Source organism: Carassius auratus, chromosome 14 (genome assembly GCF_003368295.1).
Source record: "Carassius auratus strain Wakin chromosome 14, ASM336829v1, whole genome shotgun sequence".
Lineage (NCBI taxonomy): Eukaryota > Metazoa > Chordata > Actinopteri > Cypriniformes > Cyprinidae > Carassius > Carassius auratus.
This window is the reverse complement of record NC_039256.1, coordinates 3,493,161-3,513,737: the sequence shown is the minus strand read 5'-3', so window position 1 is coordinate 3,513,737 and position 20,577 is coordinate 3,493,161. Positions and strand designations below refer to the sequence as shown.

General features: G+C 37.2%; 1 protein-coding gene across 2 annotated transcripts; it reads left to right on the top strand.

The window, feature by feature from the left end:
- Positions 1 to 12,419: 12,419 nt before the first annotated feature.
- Positions 12,420 to 18,475, top strand: LOC113113446 (putative P2Y purinoceptor 10). 2 transcript variants are annotated; one of them, XM_026279631.1, is made up of 4 exons: positions 12,423 to 12,530; positions 13,262 to 13,299; positions 13,590 to 13,801; positions 16,981 to 18,475. In XM_026279631.1, exons 3-4 carry the CDS (start codon positions 13,632 to 13,634, stop codon positions 17,813 to 17,815), a joined length of 1,005 nt encoding a protein of 334 aa, XP_026135416.1. In that variant the 5' UTR covers positions 12,423 to 12,530; positions 13,262 to 13,299; positions 13,590 to 13,631; the 3' UTR covers positions 17,816 to 18,475. The 2 variants fall into 2 exon arrangements, with proteins under 2 accessions (XP_026135415.1, XP_026135416.1); XM_026279630.1 differs by lacking the exon at positions 13,262 to 13,299 and having other exon boundaries at positions 12,420 to 12,530; positions 16,981 to 18,474.
- Positions 18,476 to 20,577: the final 2,102 nt, after the last annotated feature.

Genomic DNA, 20,577 nt, shown 5'->3' with positions numbered 1-20,577 from the left:
AACGACATGAAACAACGATCTCACAAACACAAGGCGTGAGACAAGCCATTATATAGGAGATGAGTAATGAGTGGCAGCTCTTGCTGATACAATTAACGGAGACACATTTAAATTTACCTGTTTTTTTTTTTAATGTCATAATACAATTTAAAATAACATAACAATAACAAAATAACATTTCATAGCTGCATTAAAGAAGATCTTAGGCTATAGTTATTTCCCCTTGCTGAATTGACATTCCTTGGTGTTTTCCTCTTCATGCCATTAACATTATTCTGGATGTTTCCAGCCAGCAACATTTTAGAACCTTTAATGTTCTCATGTGTCACACGACACGACAGTATCAATAATTCTGTGTCACATCTGAATGGATGAAGCGGTTTATCCCTTTAAATTGTTGCGCAAACTCAGCGCTGTGCGGGAGACTCTGCTCTTGCATGCAGCTGGCGGATGCAGTGCTTAGTGCCGCTTCACACTTTTTTGCAGTTTGGTGTAATTTAGAAACGGTGCCTAAAGTGGGGGAGAATTCCCTCTCTTTGGTGATCAGCTCTCACTCAACCGGACCAGAAATGTCCCGGTGCTCCCGATGGCATTTGAGTGGAGTTCTCTAGCTGCAGCGGACACACGCACTCAGTAGATGGGCGGGGAAATGTGACATGACAGAACTGATAATGCACCAATTACAACAAAGAATCACTGGTTTCACAACTGTATGGTACACCATTGAAGGGAACAATTAATGATAGTAAATTACAGATTTTGCGAAGCAACAAAACAAGTGGGTATACTTAATAACCCCGACCACACCAGTGGTACGATAGAAGATGGATCGTGTTCAGGCCACATGACTGAGCATACGAATGAACACTAGAGGTTCTATAATAGTCTTAATTCCAAGCAAGTGTGAGCAGCTATTAAAAATATTAATGCAACGATTTCTCTCTCTCTCTCTCTCTCTCTCTCTCTCTGGTAATTTGCATGTCATCGTAGCCATTTATGTCCCAAAATCGAAGCACGAGCACATGTACAACACCACATCGGATTAGATAACGTCTCATGAGGTCCACCAAATCTTTAAATCTGGATGAAGAAATAAAATACATGCAAACGTGACTATTTTGTCACGTTCTTATAACCCTATGTATAAAAGCTAGAGCGATAAATGCGTGCTTTTGAAGCTGCGTGCATCTGAAACACTCACACAGTTAATGTGACATCCACCTTAGAAATAAACACCAGTGACATTGATATTTCGCCGCTAAATACAGTCAACCCCCGTTGAAACGCTTACACGAGAATGCTGGTCTCGTTTAACTCTGTTCTCATGGCTTAATCGGCGTAACCTTAGAGCGATTGCATGCTCTAGCTGCATATTGCTCCAGGTGTATGAACACAGATGTATAAATGCTGCTGCAAAATGCTTAACATTTGTTCCTGCAACCGATGCAAAATCATGTTAACCACCAGGCAACATACACAGCGATATGGGTTAAAAAGCATTCACTTATCTTAGATGCGGATTTCAGATGTTCTGAAACAAACTGTAACAGTTTGATTTGCAAGAACCGATGCAACAGTTTGATTTGCAAGCAGCGATGCGATCAGTTAATTGCAAGCAGCAATGCGACGTAGAGACACTGAATAATGGGAATTTAAATAGACCGCAGGTGATAGGTGTCAAGACTGGATTGGTACACGTCAGGAACAGCTGACTGTCAGCTAATGCAAGCATGACTATCATGGCCTGACTGAACTAACGAGATGCTTGATTTCTAGGTGGTTATCCCACATCTTTAATAAACAAGCTACAGGTAATCCAAAATGCAGCAGCTAGAGTAGGTTCAGACACACTCTCTCTGTTTAAATCTAGATTAAAAACACATCTCTTTGACCAAGTGTTCAAATAATGCATTTCACAATCTTGTGTTGCAGTTAAATCTGATCAAATGCACATTAATATTCTTAGCTTGGGTTAAACAAATTAATTTTGCCTGGTTGAAACAGCAGCTATGCTAATTATGTCTCTATTTGTAATTCTGTTTTTGCCACATGATTGACATCCAGTGGTAAATAGGATTTACACAAGCTTTTGTCTGGCATTGTTCCAGTTTACAACTCGGCCACTGATCTCAGTTCAGTCTCAGCTCTGCCTATGACAGTTTTTCTTTGTCCTTAGTAAGATCTGTGTTCATTTCAGCATAGTCCCAGTTTCCTCCTTTATAGGGAACATGCTGATTTACATTGCTGTTACACATTCCTCATTCACACATTGCTCATTGCAAATCTCTTTACACAGTTTCCATTCAACCAGATACATTACTGTACCCAGCACTTTTGAAATGGTACCACTCCATTTTAGGTCCTGTGCCCGGTTGCATGAAACTCCTTAAGCTAAGAAATCCCTTAGATATAAGGTTAAGGGTATGATCGTAATAATCCCTTGGAGACGATGAATGGTTGATGAAAGGCTGAAAAGTATTATTATTATAACCACTTACGAAAACAATAATTGCCTTTTCTTCCTCTGTCCAGTTTGGTTTACGTTTTTTGTTTGCTTTTATGTTTGTACACTCCATAGCACAAATATATTAATACAAGTGTGATTTTAGCAAGGGTTTGGCTTTGTGGTTCATTATGTTCTGTTTACTGTTAGAGGTAGTCATTATAGCAACTATAGATCTTTGCCGTATGTTGTCAGAAACTACTGTGAAACTCTTAGTATAAACACTTAGGTAAGGGTGACAGTTAAGAGCTTTCTTGCAACGCTCTTAATGAAACCCCTTACCTTAGGGATTTTTCTCCCTCAGGGAAACCCTCACTGAAGGAGTTTCATGCAACCGGGCACTGACTTTCCAGGGTCTGTCAAACTTTATAGACTGATTAAACTTTTATTTTGGGTAATCATAAATTACATGTTCTTTAACCTTGTTTAGAATGGGGTCCATTTTTGTTTCATATGCAAGTCATTTTGCAGTGACAGGAAGTTCCTCCAGATATGACAGTCTATACACTGGAATGGGATGGATAGAATCATCCTCTTTAACAGGCAGCCTTTATAAGGCATCAGCAAATCTATGCTGTTCAGATCTTTTGTATTGGATTTCATACTGGTAAGCAGAATAATTTGTATCTAATATTATTATTTTTATTATAATTTATGGTGGTAGCAAGGGTTGGTACTCATTTTAGGACCTATAATTTTCAGCAAAGGCTTATGGTCTGTGGAATAAAATGAACTGTCTGCCTAAAACGTAATCATGGACTTTCAGCACTCCAAAAACAAGTCATTGTTTCTCTTCAGTTTGATAACATTTTCTTTCAGCTTTCATCAACATTCTAGAATTCACGAGTTCACACTTACATATAATTAGCTGAAGTATTTTAATGCATAATTGGCATGCTGTCCGGGGAAGGGCTCTGAGCTCGGGAATGGCCTGAACCTAGAGTACTCCCCCATATATAAAAGCGTAAAATTAACTCTAAGTGGAAGAGATGGGGTGGAGGGGGCATAATGATAAGTATGCTCCACCTGTGCTGATTATGCTAAGTATCTAACGTGCTTCTCCAGAATATTGTTAATAAAACTTCATGTAAAATCAAAAGGTCTTTCACTACCGTCGTTCATTTTGTGGGCAATTACATCCCCCACTCCTATAGGAGATGCATCACATGCTAAGACTAATAATAGCGCGCTTTAAAATGGGTCAAAACTTGATTTGATATCAACTGCAATCAACCTATAACTACCATATTCTGTAACACTGTAACAACAGGTACTTTTTTCCATATGTTTTGGGAATGTCCAATTGTTGTCAACCTATGGACACCTGCAAATTCTATTAGATTTTTATACTGCAACTTGATTACATGTCTAATCCAGGTTTTACAGCTGCAAAGACAATAATACAAAATTGGCTTGGTTCCGCACATGGATTTATAGCCTCCTTAAAATAGTAATTTGTTAAGGTACAACAGCACAAATGAACAAGGCTAAACTTAGCACCATCGATTCATGGCAATGTTTTTCTACCATAATTAAGGACTATATAAAGGAATGACCATAAAAGCTTTTCTGTCACGGTTGGTTAGCCGTGATCTCAGGGTTTTGCACTATGTGGGTGAAATCTATGTGTTACGCATCAGCACTGATTATCATTACTTACCTAAAAGGCCCTAAATGGTTTAGCTCCTGTGTACCTAACTAGCCTTCTACCATGTTATAATCCATCACGCTCTCTAAGGTCACAAGACACTGGACTTTTGGTAGTTCCTAGGATAGCAAAGTCCACTAAAGGAGGTAGAGCTTTCTTACATTTGGCTCCCAAACTCTGGAATAGCCTTCCTGATAATGTTCATGGTTCAGAAACACTCTCTCTGTTTTAATCTAGATTAAAAACACATCTCTTTCGCCAAGCATTCGAATAATGTATCTCTTAAATTGTGAGTGTAGTTGCATCTGATCAAATGTGCATTCTTATTCATTAGCTTTGGTTAAACTAATTTTACTTTGATGGATCAGCAGCTATGCTAATGATGTCTCTATGTGTTTCTCTGTTTCTGCTGGATCTTCATCCCGTGGTAACTAGGATTTAAACAAGCTCCAGTCTGGATCCAGAACACCTGAGAAGAGATGATGCTGACCCTCAGAGGACCTCAGATGATGCTAACCCTGAATCAACAAACAGAACTAACAATTATTGCTACAAGTGTGACTGCATCATATAATAACTATTAATTTATAATATTAATATCATCTGGCTGACTACGTCTTGTATTAATTTTTTCAAAAAATCCTGTCAGACGTGCACAAACTGACAGTCACCACTTATAAGCTACTACTAAACATTGTAGAAACCTAATTTTCTGTAAAGTTGCTTTGTAATTATTTTTTATTGTAAAAAACGCTATACAAATAAACCTGAATTGAAAGACAGGGGTTCAGTTACATTTGTAGGAACAGCCTTTTTAGTTGTGTCAGTTTTTGTCCTGTATGGGGTGAACACCCTTTGGCATCACTTACATGACCAAAATTATAAATGCTGCTCTGGAAAAAAAAAGAACGTGTCTTTTTTTTTTCCTGACTTTTAGACTGTAGGATTTTGAGTCACTATCTGTAATCAACATATCATCAAGGCAACAAGTTTACACCATCCATACCTTGTAGGACCCTATGCATGACTTTCTGAACAATTGCAGGTGCACTAGTCACGCTATACGGTGGTCTGTTATAGATATATAACTCCTTCAGCATTTTTATTTTATTATTAAGCTTGTATTTGTAAAGTACTGCAGTCTCTGGGGGGTTGAATAATTTTGATTGCAACTGTACCTAGAATATCAAAATCAACTGCGGGCGGCAGGTCCTTTTCCTATTTGGTGCCTAAACTCTGGAATAACCTACCTAACATTGTTTGGGAGGCAGACACACTCTTGCAGTTTAAATCTACATTAAAGACCCATCTCTTTAACCTGGCATACACATAACATAGTAATATGCTTTTAATATCCAAATCCGTTAAAGGATTTTTAGGCTACATTAATTAGGGTAAACTGGAACCGGAAACACTTCCCATAACACCCGATGTACTTGCTACATCATTAGAAGAATGGCATCTACGCTAATATTAGTCTGTCTCTCTCTTATTCCGAGGTCACCGTAGCCACGAGATCCAGTCTGTGTCCAGATCAGAGGGTCACTGCAGTCACCCGGATCCAGTACGTATCCAGACCAGATGGTGGATCAGCACCTAGAAAGGACCTCTACTGCCCTGAAAGACAGCGGAGACCAGGACAACTAGAGCCCAGATACAGATCCCCTGTAAAGACCTTGTCTCAGAGGAGCACCAGGACAAGACCACAGGAAACAGATGATTCTTCTGCACAATCTGACTTTGCTGCAGCCTGGAATTGAACTACTGGTTTTGTCTGGTCAGAGGAGAACTGGCCCCCAAATGAGCCTGGTCTCTACCAAGGTTTTGTTCTCCATTCTGTCACCGATTGAGTTTCGGTTCCTTCCCGCTGTCGCATCTGGCTTGCTTAGTTGGGGTCATTTCATTTATAGCGATATTGTTGACTTGATTGCACACGAATGAGATGATGACATTACTGAATTCAATGATGTACGGCCTTTAACTATAATTTTGCATTATTGACACACTGTTTTCCTAATGGATGTTGTCCATTTGCTTTGATGCAATGTATTTTGTTTGAAGCGCTATATAAATAAAGGTGACTTGAGTTGACTTGACTTCATTTGGAGCTTTCCTCAAATGGTACTTGATGGTAGGCTTACCAGCTTAGTAAATCTCTGACCACCAACAATTTGGCAAAACAATTCTGAGTTCTAGGTAAAGGATACTGTTCAACAGGGCAGTGAACAGACATTATTCAACTGCTGTCGCTCTTCTCTTTCTTTTCTTTCCGCTGTAGCTGTTGGGTCCGTGTATATTTTGGTCATTCTATTTTCTATTTAAAAATAAACAAAGATAAATGTTAAGAAACGGAAAACGAAAATTTAGCTGGATGTTTCGTATTTTTGTTTGTGGGTAAAAAATGAGATTATGCTTTAATATTTGTTTGAATGTGTGGGCGGCGCTGAAACACCCCTTTCAACCCTTATGTACTGCACCAACAAGCGGCAACCGCAAGCTCAGTTCATTTTCACCAGGAGAGAAGCGGCAGACAGCAGAGTTTATTAATCCTGCCAATTCTTTGCTAGTGGTGCTTATATATATATTTTTTTTTTTTTTTTTTTTGACCAAACAGAAATTAATTTATTCAATGACATTTGAATTTTACTGTAGGATCTATAATGACATGAAATGTGCAGATTTTTAACCTACTAATTTTATTCTATGCCTATTTAAGAAAAATCTCACAGCCTAACATGTTTTCATTTGCTATACAAACAACAGCAACTGAAGCTTTATCTTGTAGAGTGTAGTCTGCTGCACTTCTCCGATCGGCGGATCCCGATCCACAGCTTCCATCCCGATAACAAGAGGAAAGAGCTTCAGCTCCGTCCGTTTGGACGAACCATGTCTAGGACATGTCTACTTTTAAAATAAGCCATTTAAATAGAATAATAATAATTTTATATTTAGGCCTATGTAATTCAAATGAAACCAACCACAGGTGCAGTGTTTCCCGTCTGAACTCATTATCTGTAATGATGTCACACCATCACTATATTCACGGTCATCTAAAGAATTTGTGAATTCAGTTCATAATTCTAAGTAGCCTATAGCCTATAATTAAAACATTTAAAGTAGACTAATTATGGGTAAACTTAACTTATTTTAATATAAATTTTATTATAAATGTGGGGTTGGATTTTTCCCATTTTATTTTTTTTATTAATGGCCTAGAATAAAATAAGTAGGCAAAAAATTAGTAGTAGGGCTGTATTTTATTCCATGCGCGACAGCCCCTCACGGACGACTGACACAAACAAACAAAACCAAACACAAAATAAAGCCCAGGCCTGATCCTCTCTCGTCCTTCACTGTCGTAGCTCCTCTTTTGTTTCCTTCCAATCTCCTCCGTGGGACTCGAGAACGATGAGTGGAGCAGGTGTCGGTCATTTCCCAATCACTCCACCGGCCTCGCTCCGTTCCCACGGCTCTCAGCACCACCCCACTCGTCACAATTCCTATTCCTAAACTTGAGCAACTTGTCTTCTCAGTCCCCAGACATTTGCAGACTGTTATAAAAAGAAGGGGATACCAAACAGTGGTAAACATGGCCTTGTCCCAACTTTTTTCTGATGTGTTGATGCCATGAAATTTTAAATCAACTTGTTTTCCCCTTACAATTAAACATTTTCTCAATTCAAACATTTGATATTGTCATCTATGTTATTCTGAATAAAATATTGAAATTTGAAACTTCCACATCATTGCGTTCTGTTTTTATTCACAATTTGTACAGTGGCCCAACTTTTTTTGTAATAGGGTTTGTAAAAAAAAATAAAGTAAATATAAAGACAAATATTGCTAAATAAATCAAGAAATACAATTGTGTGAATAGTTGTGCTATAGATGATAATGGAATAGAATAGACTGAGATGCAGGGATGTAATAGGATGGAGGTGGTAACAAATAAATCTAAGGATATTGCCCATTTTTATTGCATAAGTGGGGAAAATTTTACTGTTCATGAGATAGATTGCCTGGGGGAAGAAACTGTTCTTGTGCTTGGCTGTCCTGGTATTTGTGGCTCTGAAGCTCCATCCAGATGGCAAAAGTTCAAAAAGGGGATACCTTGTATGTGAGGGATCCAAAGTGATTTTCTGAGCCCTTTTCCTCACTCTGAATGTATACAGTTATTGAAGGGTGGGCAGGGGAGCACCAATAATCCTTTCAGCAGTCCGAACCATTCTCTGTAGTCTTCTGATGTCTGATTTTGTAGCTGAACCAAACCACACTGTTATTGAATTACACAGGACAGACTCAATGACAGCTAAGTAGAACTTTTTCAGCAATTCATGTGGCAGGTAATTGCTAAAGGAAGTACAACCTTTGTTGGGCCTTTTTAACAGTGGAGTCAATGATTGTCCCACTGCAGGCCCTGAGAAATGGTGATTCCAAGGAATCTGAATGTCTTCACTGCCGCAACAGTTCTGTCTATGATGGTGAGTGTGGGGAGAGCAGGAGTTTTTTTTTTTCCGAAGTCCACGGTCACCTCCACAGTTTTGAGCGTGTTCAGCTCCAGGTTGTTAAGACTGCACCAGACAGCCAGCTGCTCAATCTCTTGTCTGTAAGCAGACTCATCATTGTCCTGGATGAGGCCGATGACTGTAGTGTTGTCTGCAAACTTTAGGAGCTTGACAGAGGGGTCTTTAGAGGTGCAGTCGTTGGTGTACAGGGAGAAGAGCAGAGGGGAGAGAACACATCCCTGAGGGGCACCAGTGTTGGTGGAGCAGCTGTTTGATGTGAATTTCCCCAGTCTCACTAACTGTTGCCTCTTTGTCAGAAAGCTGGTGATCCACTGACAGATAGAGCTAGGAACAGAGAGCTGGGTTAGTTTTGTCTGGATGGCTTTTGGGATGATAGTTTTGAAAGCTGAATTAAAGTCCACAAACAGGATCCTCATATAAGTCACTGTTTGGTCCAGATGTTTCAGGATGAAGTGCAGTCCCATGTTGATTGCATCATCCACGGACCTGTTTGCTCGGTAAGCAAACCGCAGGGGATCTAGTAAGGGTCCAGTGATGTCCTTCAGATAAGCCAGAACCAGTTTTTTTAAAGTACTTCTTGAAGACAGACGTTAGAATCACAGGCATGTACTCATTAAGTCCTGTTATCTTGGGTTTCTTTGCAACGGGGATGATGGTGGAGCGTTTGAAGTGGGAAGGGACTTCACACAACTCCAGAAATCTGTTTAAGGTCTGTGAAAAGACGGGGCCCAGCTGGTCAGCCCAGGTTTTCATACAGGCTGATGTAACCATCTGTGCCTGGTGCCTTTCTTCTTTTGTTCTTCCTGAAGACATGTCATGTCCCACCGCTGCGCAATTTCCCAGTTGATTCTGCATCGCGATCTGCTCTAAACAGCCATAAGCTGGGAAGATTTCAAACAGCATTTGAAATCCACGTTTTCTGAGTTTAATGAGCGTGCCGGCTCTCTTCCCCTGTCTTCAAGGCCTGAAGCGATTGATAACCGCAGCTGCTCCGCTGACTCCAATATTCAGTAAAACGTCAGAATAATTGAAATCCGGTAGAAGATTTTGAGGTGTGTTCTGCCGAATGTTCAGCAGTTCATCCTTGGTGAAACTGATCGTGTTTGATAACAAAAAAATAACAGGAAAACAAACATAAACATTACAAACACTGGAAAGCCAAGCTCTGAAGCAGTCATGTGCTGCGCCATTGCGAGCCTATATGGACCTTAATATGAGAGGATCTAATACAGGCCAAGCAGGGACGGGTCTACGTGGTGGCCAGGGGGGGCACTTCGATTGGCCACCCCAGGTGCCCCCCCTATAAGATGTATTGTGATTGGTCCATTTTATAGCCAATCAGTCTATAGACTCTACTGAAGTTCTCGATTCAAAGAAGTGCAGCGTCGTCAGAGATACAACGCTCGTTGTGGACTTGGACTTTTACTTTATCAAGTGTGGGAAGTCAAGACACTAGTGATGGGAAGTTCGAAATCTTTTTTTGAGTCATTTCGTTCATTTTAGCAAAATGTAATCAAAATGTTACGTGTTACTTCCCCAACACATCTAGTACTTAAGCAAACGTTGATCACACCTCAAACAATACAAAACTAAAATGCTATAAAGATACAGAAAAGATTAATTAATTCTTTACCTGGGTCTTCAGTCTGTGATTAACTCACCTCTTGTCTGACAAGTCTGTCAAATCATTCCTTAATCACGTGACAGACCCATGCGCTATTTCTGATATTTCTGTCACTGTGTTTTTGTTACTGTTTCTTAAAGATCTGTGGTGTTATTATTTTATAAATAAATAAAACCTTTTTATATATAAAATATTAATTAATTTGTCTTTTTTACTGTCTATCAGTGAATAAACACTAGGCTATATAATAATATAATAATCAAAGTATTTATAGCTTAGTTTAATTTTTAATCCAATTTTGAGTTTGTTGGTATAATAATTTCTTTTCCTAGGCAGACTTGACAAATTGGTCTAATATATGTTTACGATGCTTTCTCAAAAAGGACATAATGACATAAATTAAAAGCAAATAACATTTTGAATCCTAAACAAGTAACACTACAGTTCTATAGTCTAATCTGAAGGGTGAACTCAAAAAACATAAATCATACAACAAGGTAATTTTTTGAAGATTAGAATCCACTGTAAAAAAAAAAATCAAAGTGATGTCGCCGTCATAGAGAAGACTCGTTCTTCCCTTGTCACATTAAAGATTCTAATCATTCAAGAACGACACATCACAAGACACCAAACAAAGAGCTGGTAGGTAACCTTTATGTATGGTTTAATATGTTTGTATGGTTTTCTGAGGTTCAATGTTTTTACCCCGTCAGGCTCTGCTCGCATTGGTCGGGGTTGATATCAATTGAATCTTTAGTAAACGTTTAATAAAACACAATATAAGTAAAATACGCTGGGCGCTATCAAACAATAAACAGTCATGTTGATTTGCATATTTTGTATCAGTTTATTTTGTGACAGTGACCACATAGCAAGATTGCACCAAATGACAATATGCACAAATGTTACAAAATAATAATTGTCTGGTTACATGTTACTTGTTAATGCATGAGAGTAAGTCAGTTAGATAATCAGTTAAATTTTCAGGCCTAACTTAGTCATTTACACGTGAAATGACATTGATTCTGTGCATTTCATTCACAATTTGATTCTTTTTTTTTTTTTGAGATTGAGAATAACAGATACACATAAGTGTTTATTTTGAAGACAGGGCAGAGAGCAGTGCCAAGCCATGAAAAGAAGTAAAGATATAGGGAGTTTCTTTCAAAAAAAAAAAAAAAAAAAGGATTTATTCTCAAATTTAACTTAATGGATATATACAGGGATGACAAAAAACTAAATAAATAAAAAATGTGCTTTGTTACTGCATTTGTTTTCAAGTAACTTTATTCAAGTAATAAAAACAAAAAAAAAACAATAGGATTTACGTAATATACTGTAGAATTTATTTATTTATTTATTTTTTTGACACTGGTGGACACCCTTTTTGGAGGCAGTGCCCCAGCATGGCCCCCCCACTGAAAATGCTCTAGACACGCGCCTGAGGCCAAGTGCATTTACACTATGGCTATGTCACATTTCTTAACTCCTTTTAAATGTTAGGCCTGTTATTAGAAAGATTTACAGAAAGGCATTTGAGCTTGTGAAGAGCATTCAAAGGCAATTTACAAATGACACTGCAGCAAATATGAGTGATTTTAAGTATATGTTGTAGGTGTTATAATGCCAAAGGAAACAGCTGTTAGGAACTCTTAATAGTGTGCTTTCAGAGATTTTGTCTACAAATTGGATGTTTTTGGTCTGGTTACATGATAAGACATTGTTACGTGCAAGACATCCTATCTGTAACAAATGATGCATGTTTAAAATAATCATATCCCTTAGCTGGAGCATGGAACTAATCAGGTCAAGGTCCTGGATTCAATTCTCAGAAAACAATTATGCCTTGCATGAACTTTAATTTAGTTAACAGTGTCTGCCAAATTTGTGTCCATTTAATGTATTTAGAAACCTGTTAAAAATGTGTTTGTCTGCAGTTTCAGTATGTAGGGTCATCTTCAGCTCTCATCACACTATGGCACTTCAGAACTAACTGACTGCTATCAAAAACATCAAACATCCCCTGCATCAGAAATATGAAACTTTTTCACTTTCCTGAGACATCACAGGTTGTTCATACTTCTGGTGTAGCTGAAGAATAACATGAGAAATTACAGGACACGTCACATTCAGATAACTTCCTCCTGCAGCAGCAGGTTGCTTTCTGTGCATGCTGGACTGGAAAGCGCCAATAATATCACACATGCAGACTTCAGCTCAGTCTAACAGGTAGGATCTACTGCTTCGCACAGCAATAACAGATCATTATTCCCGTCTAGGCACACTCGAGGCATGCCTGGTTTAAGCAAACAAACAAACAAATGGTAATGTGTATTCTTTTTTCAGCTTAGATGGAAAAACCTGGTAAAAAATGTAATGCGTTTTTGTTGTTGTTGTTGTCCTTTTATTTGATGAATTGTATTTCACAAAGTTTAATTTAAAGGTTCAAGATCTCTTTTCAAAGTCAAATCATTCTTGCATTATGTCTGCCCTATGAGATGGAAGAAGAAACTAAATACAATGTCTCCTAGAGTCACAGAATGATTGAATAATTAATTAAACAGAACATCTCAGTGGTAGAGTTTGCAACACATTTCTTATTTCACAGCAAGAAATAAAATGGCTCACACCAAAGAGAGCAATGAATTTGAATATGCGCATGCTTGTGAAACCCGAGTTCCTCCATTTCTTCAGCATGTGCTTTCAGTTTTACTGCACACCCAGTTTTGCATAAGATACTTGTTCTAAATACCAAAATGTTGTAAAAACAAAAAAACAACAAAAAAACTTAACAACAGTAATTATAATAATAATATATTTCTATTAAAATTATTGCCAGATCCATATGGTTGGCTAAAAGATCCATTCAATGTGGAAATAAAGTAAAAAAAAATATGAGATGAGCATACAAAGAAGTAACACGCAGCAGTCACACAAACACTTCCTTCATGCTCACACAGGAAGGGAGTTGACATATCAAACTTGTGTTGGGCAGCAGGTGAATATAAGTTTTCATATATATATATATAAATAATTTATGAATATAAAGTATTTTTTTCTCTGGATAAAAATGTTTTTAAAATGCCTATTTACTTTAGAATAAGTGACAGTTTATTTGATATTTGTATTATCCAATGCAATAAAAACATTAATGTGTTCCTGAAATATCTAAATATTTTTTTGGTCAATTGCAAATGTATCTATAAAACAACACCAAATATTGCTGCAAATACTCTGTAGAAAGAATTGGGATTTGTATTTTAAAGTTGTCTTCATTTCCTTCCACAGTGATCTTCTGTTGTCTACTGTTAATGAAACTGCAGTTTCACCATGACGTTTGTGAACACATCGTGTCTGGTGGGGAACTGCTCCTGTCCCACTCACACGGATGTCTGGGAAACAACTATAAACAAGCTCTACACATACGTTTATCTGATTATATTCATCCCAGGCCTGCTGTGCAACACCCTGGCTCTTTGGGTGCTGTGTCGGTTCATAAGGTCAGCGTTTCATAGTTAATATAACATCTAATGGTCATTATAGCATCTGTTGGAGAACCTTTATTATTTTTATTAATATTACTATTATTTTATACTTTTTTTTATATACTGGGTACACCCCCTGTGCTGAAGACACACTGTATATCTCATGATCGTTCTGCCCAGTTTGTTCATTATGTTTCTGTACATTATTATCATTATTTCCTAATCACTCTGTTTAGAGGTGGTGCAATTAGTTTTTGAACATTTGGACAGATTTAAAGGGGTCATATGATGCGATTAAATTCTTTCTCTTTGGAGTGTTACAAGCTCTTGTGCATAAAGAAGATCTGTAAAGTTGCAAAGACTAAAGTCACAAATCCAAAGAGATATTCTTTATAAAAGTTAAGACTGTCACGCCCCCTAAATGGCTCATTCAAACACACTCCCACATGTCTAAGTCATAATGTGGGAAGATTTGCATAACACGGCCCAAATGTTCATGCAAAGATAGAGGGCATACCTTTTATTCTCTCTGTTGCCACCGGCACCATGTCGTATAGACGCTGTGTTTTTCTGTGGAAGCGAAACTACTTTGTTTAGCCTTCCAAAAGAGGATGATATCGACTTCATCATGCCTAGAGCTGATCTGTTGCTGGTCTCTGAGGAAATACATCAACTTCGCGCTGTGGATCAGCGAATCGGCTTTCACAGTGATTGAAGCAGAGTCCAGCCTAGGGTTGTCACATGTGTCCTTCATCGGATCTGCCGGCCGTTCTTCACTCAAACCTGCAGTGTGTGATGCTGTGTGATGCATTTTATGGAGGGCTGTTTCCTGAACCTGCAGTGTAGCCTACAATAGGTCTTTGCTCAAAGGCTGTTTCTATAAAGTGGGGCAGTTCTAACTTTGCAAGGACAGTTTGGTGCTTCTGACTCACAGCCTGTAAGTACGTGTTTTATATTTAATAATTTGCCACTCATGATTTGAACGTGAGTTCTGAGCAGTGTAGAGCATCACTTTGTGTTTGTCATTTCTCTGATCACAAATGCAGACATGGTTTTATGTTCACGCTGTATAAGTCATTATAATGTGAAAACAATTTAACATAAAAACACAGTACAAGTCATTATAATCAATAACTATGTCCCCACTGGATGCAACAAATGCCTCGTTTGTAATGGGTTTTGCTGGTTTTGTCTGGTCATGCCAGGACACAGGGCATCACAGTATGTTAAGCGGCGTAACATTTGCGTGACATGCTTGAGGTATTTGTACTGCATAGCTAGCCAATAAGAGCACACTTCGCTTTTCGGAACAATGAGCTTTTAAAAATGTATGCGTTTTAGAAGGCGGGGCATAGAGGAGCAACAATAGTGTTCAGTATGCTGAAAATAATGTTTTTTCAACCTTAAACCGAATAAACATTTCATTACACCAAAAACCGCATAAACATTTCATTACACCAAATACACAACATAATGTTCTTTTTAGCAATGTCATATGACCCCTTTAAAACACAAGTTGACAGGCTTCCTGGTAATATAAAAAGCCATTGCGTCATTTTCTATTAACCCTTGTGCATTGTTCAAATTCACTACACTACACTATTCACTATTTTATTTTATTTTTTTTATTTTTTTTTTTCCATAAATCTATTAATCAACCTCGGTCCTGATCAAAACTACCAATTTTTTTTTTTTTTTTAATCCAAGATTTTAACTCTTTAATTGCCAAGTTCATAAATTATGTCACTGATTTTGGTGGGAAAAAAAACAAACAAAATAACTTATTTTCAATATTAAAGTAATTGTGGCTTGATTTTTTATTTTTTACTTTTTATCACAGTCTTGGGCATGTAAAAGATTAGAAACAATATTGGCTTTGATGCATTGTTAGTTTTTGTGCAGCATTAGATTCAATTTTTTTCTCCCTCATTTATTGTTGGTGGCTGTTTTTGCCCCATTGACTTCCATTATAATAACATTTTTGATTGCAAAGCCATGACACCTTATAATCATGCATTCTTGATTGTTTGTGGTTTTCCCTTTTGGGAAGAGGTAAAATTTGCTATTTTTGCAGTAGGTGGGACCATTAACCCTTTAGATAGCCCTGTGCAAAAAAAGGCTTAGTTTCTGGCTTGTTTATGGAGGTATATGGAATATAACAGCAATGTATAGTTCGCCTAAAAAATAAAAAAACCTAATGCTGCACAAAATCTAACAATGCATCAAATGTTGTTACATGGGGCGGCAGTGGCTCAGTGGTTCATGTAGGTTGTCTACAAACCGGAAGGTTGGTGGTTCGATCCCCGGCTCCACCTGACCAAGTGCCGAGGTGTTCTAGAGCAAGACACCTTACCCCAGCTGCTCCCGATGAGCTGGATGTGCCTTGAATGGCTCACACCGCAGTCGGTGTGTGAATGTGTGGGTGGATGGGTGAATGTGAGGCAAGTTGTAAAGCGCTGGATGGCCATGTGGTCTGTTGAAAGTGCTATATAAATGCAGTCCATTTACCATTTGTTACTAATCTTTGACATGCCCAAGACTGTGGTCATATGTAATATATATATATCCAGTCCAGAATCACTTTTTATATTGAAAATATGTCATATTGTGTGTTTTTACCCCAAATCAGTGACATCTTTTATGAACTTGGTAATTAATGAGCTAAAATCTTGGATTTTTTTTAAACATTTGGTAGTTTTGATCAGGACTGAGGCTGATTTAATAGATTTATGCAAACAATAAAAAAATTAATAAAGAAAAAATAAAAATCATCTGATACATTTTTACAGCAGTTTAATTTAGTGGATGTTTTTATCCACGAACATTACGAAAGGGTAGTGAATTTGCCCACAGTGTATTGTTATGTTTTTTAAAAGTTTCAAAGCATTTTCCCAAAATATGTGTCAAAATAAGGTTTGTCACCAAAAATCATTCCATTAGCTGAAACACAGAGAAAGTTGTGGCCACAATAAAACTCAACTTTACCCCATAGTGGACGAAAACGTCCCCAACAATGCATAAGGGTTAAATCAGTAATAATTTGCCATTAACAAAAGACCTTCATTCAGTTAATTGTAACTGTTTTAGTATTGATCAATATTATAGGAGTGTCTGGTTTTCCTAGGAAGTATTTCATGAGGCCTGTTTAGAGTAACAGGATTTTTCTAATGCTGCGGATTCTCTTTGATTCACAGCAAAAAGACAAAAGCCATCATCTTCATGATTAATCTAACCATAGCTGACCTGGCTCACGTGCTGTCGCTGCCTCTACGGATTCACTACTACATCACACAAGACTGGCCTTTCGGCAACATGTTATGTATGCTGTGTTTTTACCTGAAATACCTTAACATGTACGCTAGCATTGCATTTCTGGTCTGTATTAGCATTCAGCGCTGTGCTTTTCTCCTGCGGCCATTCTGTGCCAGGAAGTGGAAGTCTCGCTACGATGTCTGCATCAGCGCCGCAGTCTGGGTGATCGTGGGTCTCGGCTGCTCACCTTTCATTTTAATGAGGAGCAAATCAAATTCTGGAAATAACAGCACTACCTGCTTTAAAGACCTGCCAATGCGTAAACTGGATTTACGCTCAGCCATTTCCATGATGGTTGCTGCTGAACTCTTGGGATTTCTTGGTCCGTTAATTATCACTGGTTTCTGTACTTACTTAATAGTGAACTCCATCAGACAGAGGAACCAAAATCAGCAGTTCACTGGTAAAACGAGTAAGGCTTTGCGCATGGTTAGGGTGTGCACAGGGGTCTTCCTCTTCTGTTTCGCCCCCTACCACATCAGCTTCCTGCTGTACCTGATGGTGAGCCAAAGCATTATAACAAACTGTGCAGTAAGTCAGGCCATTAGACAATTTCACCCCATTTCTCTCTGCGTAGCAAGCCTGAACTGCTGCCTCAACCCTCTCATCTACTACTTCCTAACCACAGAGTTCAAGCAGCAGCTGTCTCAGCATGGCAGCTCTGTGCTCAGGGGCCGTCTGATGAGCATGGAGAGCACATCTTCCTTTAGGGAATGAGTGATGTGCATGCACTTCATCGACAGAGCATTATGATAAAGAATCCTAAATGTGCTATAAACATTGAAGTCATGTATTGTGCAAATCTTGCCTTCAGACAGTGTAAAACCTAAATCCATTATTAGTCTCGCTTAGCCAGAGCTTCAGACTGACAGCAGAAGCTCTGTGAACCTTGGGCACTTTGAATGGCTAAGGCCCACTCAAGAGGCCAAATGATTGACAGATAAAGCAACCATTTGTGCCAAGTCATGTTCAGGTGCATTGAAATGTCCCCACAATAACAGACCAGTGTATGTAAAACTCTTGGAACTATTTTAAAGTTTCTATGCCGTGAACTTAAAATATTCCACATACTTTTGAAAATCCAGTGTTCAGCTGATCCTGATAAGCGCTCGTCGTAACAGCTGTAAACAGTTGTAAAGCTTACAGTATAAACTGAAAAGTTATTTCCAGCAAGTATTGCTTTTACCAAAACCATTGCCTACCATGGCATAGTTGAAGTAGCGGAAGTTTAACAAAGACTGCCGTCAAAGACAGACTAATTTAAATGGAAGAAAAAAGTAACTTTCGGTAACGCTTTCTATGAAGCCCATATTTATATGCTTAAGGCATTATATTGAATGCATAACCCATTATATATAAAAAAAAAAAAAAAAAAAAAACGTATAATATGTTATATTAACTCATGAATAATCATAACAACAATTATAATACATTATAATACTTATGTATTTCCGGTTATAAGTTTAAGAGTATGATTATGTATAACACACAATGAACACCATATTAAATCTACTTCATGTACAGTATAATGGACTGTATCATATCTTGACATTGTTTAAGATCTGCACAGTATCTTACTACAGCTTGTGAGTGGTTAGATGTTGTGTTATTTGAGTGTTTCCTGTGGAGATAATGTTAACTAATTGATGTGAGCTTAATACTCCAACTGAAAAAACAAACAGTGTTTTATATGGTTAGATTTTATTTTGATTGTCCCCTTAATCGATCGACTATAAGCAACTTTGCAACTACATGCCAACTAACTCTCATTAGAGTATCAGTATGCTCAAGAATGATATAATCTAGTATGGTAGAATAAGTTGACATACACAGTACTTGCATAGACATTTATATTCAGTTTATCTGTTGTTTGACCGTCAAAATAAAGTGTTAGCATATATTTACAGTAGCAGACATACTAATACTCTAATGAACACTAGTGGACATGCGGACATGTAGCTGCAGAGTTATTGATCAACAGCTGTCTGAATTGTCCCATCAAAATAATCCAACTGATATTACAGTAAAAAAAAAAAAAAAAAAAAAAAAGTTACAAGCAAATGTGTCATATTACACATTCATCTGATCTGATATCTGATCTTATGGCTGTTTGAGAGAGAGAAAAAAATTATTATTATTATTATTACTACTTATAAGTGGACTTTGACCGCTTTAAGTAAAGTAGCATCAGAAAAATGGCAAGACATGAGACTTATAATACATTATATCTATGAAAAGTTTTATCCGTTGTAAAATTTGATGCAACATGTTCATTGTGTTATAAATCATCATACTCTTAAAAGCCATAACCACAAATAAGTAAATATAATAATATATAAAAACTGTTCTTCTGAATACTCATTAGATGATACAACATAAGTTTTATATATATATATATATATATATATATATATATATATATATATATATATATATATATATATATAATGCATTATGCATTCATTATAATGCCCTAAGAAAACCCTTATAATGTATTGTAAATACAGGCTTCATAGAAAGTGTTACCAAACTTTCTATTGACTGCATGACATATTTGTATAATGCAGATGCAGGATGAATGTCTCTCAAATGAGTGTCTCTCTCAACACGCTGGGAGTGAAAAGGCAAAACTCAACTTTGGTTTAATTAAACTGACTGGGCCAACTAAACACAAAGTCTACTATAAGATTAAACAGAAAAAGAAATCAACACAACTGCATAGACATAAATCTGTGGACATTTGAGGCTGAGAAAGGACAAACCAAAACTTCCAAAAGCAATATAAAAATGGAAATTCTGTTTTCACGCTGTTTTTTTGTAATTTTTGTTTCATTTGCTTTTGTATTATTGTATTGTACTCAGAACAAAGGAGATTAAATATGTTCAGAATGCTTATGTTTAGTAAATGACATTAAGTATGTTTTATAATGCTCAGTATAATACCTTTATGATTTACAGTTTAATAAAAATAATAATTCAGCAGCAAGATGTTTCAAAGTCTCTCCCTCATTTACACAAACAGACAGCTGTGGGATTGTTGGGATTGAATTCATCTTTGTTATTTAGTTTAATTTGCAATATATACGGAAAAGAATAACGAGCATTAACAAAACATTTCCATTTGTGCTCCATGAATAAATGGTTTCGAATGACATGAAGGTAAGTAATTAATTATTAAGAATTGTCATTATGGAGTGAACTATCCATATTTCAGAGTTTCAAAATTACAAATACTTTAACCTAACTTTTTACTTGGTTGCAAATTTCAAAGAGTACAGTGGTGTCAATGATTGTGAAAGCTGTGAAATGATCTCAGTTTCTGGATTAATTGTTCACAAAATGTGAACTTATCTAAATATAACTCAATTGTGGACACGCACAATCTTACTAAATAAAAAAAAACTGTTTTATCTTTCAAATCTAACTGTTGAATAACCATTCACAGTTCAAGGTGGATTTTTTTTAAATCACTTGTATTT